Source organism: Pseudopodoces humilis, chromosome 30, assembly GCF_049639895.1.
Source record: "Pseudopodoces humilis isolate 2021_Gansu_Grassland_sample_001 chromosome 30, ASM4963989v1, whole genome shotgun sequence".
NCBI lineage: Eukaryota > Metazoa > Chordata > Aves > Passeriformes > Paridae > Pseudopodoces > Pseudopodoces humilis.
Genome location: NC_142229.1, coordinates 722025 through 727327, shown reverse-complemented (window position 1 = coordinate 727327; position 5303 = coordinate 722025). Strand labels below are relative to the sequence as shown.

Genomic DNA, 5303 nt, shown 5'->3' with positions numbered 1-5303 from the left:
ACATTGGAGACATTTGTTGAAGCTATCAGCGCTTAAACCTAAGGGACTGAAGGACAAGAAATGGATATTGCACGTGTGCAAGGGATGGGTTGTTCAGTAGAACAGTGAAGTCTGTTTAATTTGCTACTCTGGGATTTTTCTTTTAATAAAATTCTCCTGGATGGCTTCAGGTCAGGATACTGACAGGAGGGCAACTCTTTCTTTCTCTCTTTCTCTCTTTCTCTCTTTCTCTCTTTCTCTCTTTCTCTCTTTCTCTCTTTCTCTCTTTCTCTCTTTCTCTCTTTCTCTCTTTTTCTCTCTTTCTCTTTCTCTTTTTCTCTCTTTCTCTTTTTCTCTTTTTCTTTCTCTCTTTTTTTCTCTCTTTCTCTCTTTCTCTCTCTCTTTTTCTCTCTTTCTCTCTCTCTCTTTTTTTCTCTCTTTCTCTCTTTCTCTCTACTTCCCCTTCACTGCAGCCTCTGCAGCAGCAGCACTTTGTTCCCAAGCTTTGCCAGACCCTCCCAGAGAGGCTTTGTCTTCCCAGTGGGGGTTTAAAGAGAAGCCTTGTGCTGAGCTAGGCTTTCTCTAACCCCAGAGAGCCTGGCCAGGGTGTGTCCTGAGGCTCCTTCTTGTTGGAAAAGGAGTCCCTTGGCCCTGGAGATGGATGAGTCCAAGGTGGCACCTTGGCCATGACGTCCACCAGAACAGAAAGATTTTGAAGATCCCCTAACTCTGCACTTCTAGGAAGAAACAGCCTCCCAGAATAACAGTTCCTGTTCCAGTCATGTCCCTGTTTTGCCACCTCAGGTGCTGCTCCCCCTCATCCCTGCTTACTCCACCCAGGGCCACGGGCCCCTGGAGACCATTTCTCTCTTCTTCAGCATGGGCACCTGCGAAGGCACGGCGCCTCTGGGCAGGGGGGGCAGCAGGCGGGAGGATTCAAAGCTGTAGCCTGCCAAAATGCTCTTCTGGGGCTCCTTGAGCACTGACCAGAAGGACTCAGGCCTGGCTCGCAGGCCCTGCGCTGCCTCGGCCCCCAGCCGCTGCAGGATGAACATCTTGGAGTCCTGAGGATTCCTGGCCTGGGCACTCCATGGCACTGATGGGGTCCCAAGAGGGACTTCCTTTTCTCCTTCTCTTCCAAGAGGAACTTGAATTCCTTTGAACTGGAGGAAAGGAAGAAATTTCTTTTCTTTTTCTCTCGCAAGGAGATATTTCACTTCTCTTTTGAGACTAAACTTTTCTCCTTCTCTTCCAAGAGGAACTTTCTTTTCTCCTCTTCCAAGAGGAACTTTTTTTTCTCCTTTTCTTCTAGAAGAAACTTTATCTTCTCCTCTTTTGGGATGAACTTTCTTTTCTCCTTCACTCCCAACTGCATCTTTTGCTTCTTTTTCTCTTCCTCGTCCAACTTTCTTTTCTCCTTCTTTTCTGAGAGAATCATTTCTTTCTCCTTCCTTTCTGAGAGAATCATTTCTTTCTCCTTCCTTTCTGAGAGAATCCCTTCTTTCTTCTCTTCTAAAAGAATCTCTTCCATCTCTTTCTCTTAAAGAATCTCTTCTTTCTCCTCTTCTGAGAGAATCCCTTCTTTCTCCTCTCCTGAGATAAGCTTTTTCTCCTTCTCTTCCAGGAGATTCTCTTCTTTCTCCTTCTTTTCCAAGCTGAACTTTCTTTTCTCCCTCTCTCCTGAGATGAGCTTTCTTTTCTCCTTTTCTTCCAAGGGATTCTCCTCTTTCTCCTTCTTTTCCAAGCTGAACTTCCTTTTCTCCCTCTGTCTTCAGAGGATCTTTTCTTTCTCCTCTTCCTCCTCTGCCCCTCTGAGCTGTTGCTGCCTCTTTGTCACTCTGCTGTGGCACTTGGCCCTTGGGCACAGCTTTGCCCTTGACTTGGTCAGTCACAGGCTGCTTTCTTCCAGCAGCAGCCGCTGGGGTCCCTGGCAGCTCCCTGCAAGGACACAGCAGGAGGGGGCTGAGTGGGGCTGGGAGGGGTCTGGGGCCACATTCTGCCCACAGGAGCTATGTGTCCTCAGACCATGGCTGTGCCCAGCTCAGGAGATGAACCCTGAGCTGGAAGCCGTGGCTGATACTTGTCTGTCCCCATGGATGGCTCCAGCTGTCATGGGGGGCTCTTCAGGAGGGATGGAGAAGAACCAGCCCTGTGACGTGGGGCAGCCCCAGTCCACGTGGTGGGCGTGCTGGGGAACAAGCTCTGGCTGGATGAGGAAAAGGCCCCATGCCCTGAGGCTCCAGTCTCACCTGACCCGAGAGTTGTGCCTTATCGCCATCTCCTTCTCATGCCAGGGCTGCTCTCCTGCCTTGGCAGTGGAACCCTGGTGAGCAGGCACGGGCAGGCCAGGAAACCTCCCTGGAATCAGGAAGGACAGAGCCTGTCAGAAGAGCACAGCTGTGATGCTGCTGGCCACAAGTGACACATGGCAATGTCAGTCTTCTTCCCAGCACATCCAAGAGGGAATTCCCAGTCCCCTCACACTGCTGCCTCCAGAGGCCTGGCACTCTCCCATCCACAGTGCCAGGTTTGGGACAGAATCTCTTCTGGAAGCAGAGGTAATTTCTGAGGGCAAGTATGGACCCTTGGATCCCAGGGACGAGCATCTTGGGCACCTCCCAGCCCAGGGCTCAGCTCTTGTGGAGCCAGCCCTAGGAGAAAAGGCCATGAGGAGCTCACACCAAGCTTTGGCACAATCAGATCCTTGTGACAATCACAGCTGGAGATTCTCTCGCCAGATCAGAGCCGCCAGTTGCCTGTGCTGTGGAAACGAGTGAGGAGCTGCTTTACCTTCCATGCCTTGCCTGATGGATGTCAAACCCATTTTGTTCATCTTGTCCTCCCCAGGAACAAATCCAAAGTCCTTGAGATGATCCCTGGGCAGTGATGTGGGCTGAAATGTCTGTTCAAAGCTGGAGACAAAGAGACAACACAATCCTGACCCATGTCCCCGCCAGCCCTGGCCCCTTGCCACCATCACCTGCTCACAGGTGAGTTTGGGCAGTAGGGTAAAGGCCATTGTTCTCCTAAGTCAGCTGTGCCCCAGCCCCCAGGACCATCCTGGAAAACAGAGCCACCCAGGAAAGGATTCCTGGCCATGACGGAGAAGCAAGGGTTGCCTAAAATACTCCCTCTGTCCCTCAGGTCTGCTGACAGGGATGACGAACAGGCAGACACAAACAAGAGTCAGTGCTCTGCAGGGCTGCTGTGGTCACGAGGAGAAACTGCTCCCAGAGCTCTCCAGAGGCCAAAGCTGCCAGGGTGTTTGACTCACTTGGGAAAGATGATGACACGGCCAGTGAAGCTCAGGGAAGCAATGGGCACCGCCTGGGACACCACCATGTCCAGCTGCTGGAGAGCCTGCAGCACAGAAACAGGAAGGTGCCAGCACATCCTCAGTGTGGCTGAGGCACTCAGGAGAGGGGGAGCTCAGGGTGAGCAGAGCAGGTGGAGTCACACTCCTGCCTGGCCACAGCCCCTGGGCACATCCCCATGTCCACATGCCAGCAGTGCTGGGGAACTGCTGTGGGCCTGCCCAAGCAGGGGGGCAACAAAAGGCTCACCTTGAGTATAGCCCTGTCCTGGATCCTCTTCCCAATCACCTTCTCCAGGAAGTCCAGGTAGAATCTCATTTGCACCATGCTGCCTTCGATGAGGAGCATGCCCACGTCCCTCAGGACAAAGGCGACGCTCACGCCCTTCTCCAGGCAGTGGTACAGCAGGGACGTGGTGCCGAGGATGCAGCGCTCCACTTTCCTCCGGGACACAGAGGCCTTCATGGCCACCTTGGCATATTTCAGAGGCTCCAGCTGCTTTCCTCCTGAAGAACCACAGGAGAGGGATGGAAGCACTTCCCCAGGGCTTGGCCAAAGGCATTTCCCTGGAGATGCTTTTAGAAATGTGGTGTGGTACCCTACTCCACCCTGGGCCTCAGGGTTAAATCCTCTGTCTTACCAGCCAGGTCATCCTTATTTTCCAGGTTCTGGACTCCTCCAAGATTCCTGGCCAGGTGGAACACTGGAGTCTGCAGGATGACTGTCTTGTTCCCCACCAGGGTTTCTGTGTGGACCACATCAAAGGACCCAAGGGTGGGAATCCGGATCCCCTGGAGCAGAAGGGAAAGGCCCAAAGGGTGAGGACTGGACAGAGGGAAGAGCTGAGGATGGTTCCATCAAGGGATGGTGCCTTTGACCGAACTCTGCCAACTCCCTGTGTTCAGAAGTCATGACAGAACAGTGGGGAGAGCCCTGGGGAGGAGATGCTGGGGCCTCTCGTTTCCCTTCTCTCACCAAAAAATCCGTGCTGGGGTCAGGGCAGACAGAGGCAGCTTGAGGGCACCCCTGGTCTCCAGTGACCGGGATCAGCCCTGGGGTACAATGCCACCTCCCAGAGGTGATTCCACCCTTGCACAAGCTCTGGTAGTCCCTCAGCAGGGGATTTTGGGGTGGGTGTGCTGCATTCTGAGGAGAACAAGAGGAACTGCAGGCCATGAGCCATGAGAAGGGCCATGGGAACTCCTCACTGCTCTGGGTGGGCAAAGAAGGATGTCAGTGTTGTCCCAGGGCATCATCCCACCTTGTGCAGCAACAGCTGTTGTTGGACATAGCCAGCCACTGCATCCCAGACAGCCTTTCTCTCTGGAAAAGCAGGAAACACCAGGTTACGCTGTGCTTCTGCTGGCTCTCAGCCTTCCAGCAGCCCTGGCATGTGTCAGTGCTGTCCCCAGCCCCACACGGGTCAGTGCTGGGTCTTGTCCCTGATCCCTGAGAGCGGCTCCAGCGATGCTCCGGCCCGTACCTGCGGGGGTGACGCTGGGCATCATGAACACGGACTCCATCCCATCCCAGAAATCCATCTGGGCTGGGTCTACAGCCATGTCCTCGGTGGTGAGGATGTTCACCCTCAGGGCTCTCTCCAGAGCGCAGAACCCACCTCCCTTTTGTCCCTCTGTGTCACAGGCTTTGTGTGACATCACAGTCCCACCAATATTCCACATCAGGCTTTTGAAAAATTATTCTCAGAGCCCTTTAAATGAGGCTTTGAGTTTTAAAATCATAACCTTGCAGCTTACAAGTGTGGTTTTGTAGTCCCAGAGAGTGAATTTGGACCTCAAATCAATTCTTTGGTCTCCCAAATGTGGGCTTTGGGGATTTAAAAGTGATGCTCTTCTCCCCAGTTTTGAGGCTTGCATTATATGAGTAAGGATTTGGGCTTGGAAAGCTCAGTGTTGAGTCTGAGAAATAATCAACAACAATCATTTGGACCATGAAACTGTGTTTTGGCCGCTACATTTTTCTTTTTTCCTTATTTTTAAAGTAGTATTT

General features: G+C 52.6%; 1 protein-coding gene across 1 annotated transcript; it reads right to left on the bottom strand.

Annotated features, from left to right (window-relative positions):
- Positions 1–1867: 1867 nt before the first annotated feature.
- Positions 1868–4855, bottom strand: LOC148182407 (coiled-coil domain-containing protein 81-like). The gene is made up of 7 exons (XM_088068197.1): positions 4777–4855; positions 4555–4616; positions 3934–4084; positions 3543–3799; positions 3254–3339; positions 2770–2891; positions 1868–1917 (listed from the first exon to the last, which is right to left on the bottom strand). Exons 1-7 carry the CDS (start codon positions 4853–4855, stop codon positions 1868–1870), a joined length of 807 nt encoding a protein of 268 aa, XP_087924323.1.
- Positions 4856–5303: the final 448 nt, after the last annotated feature.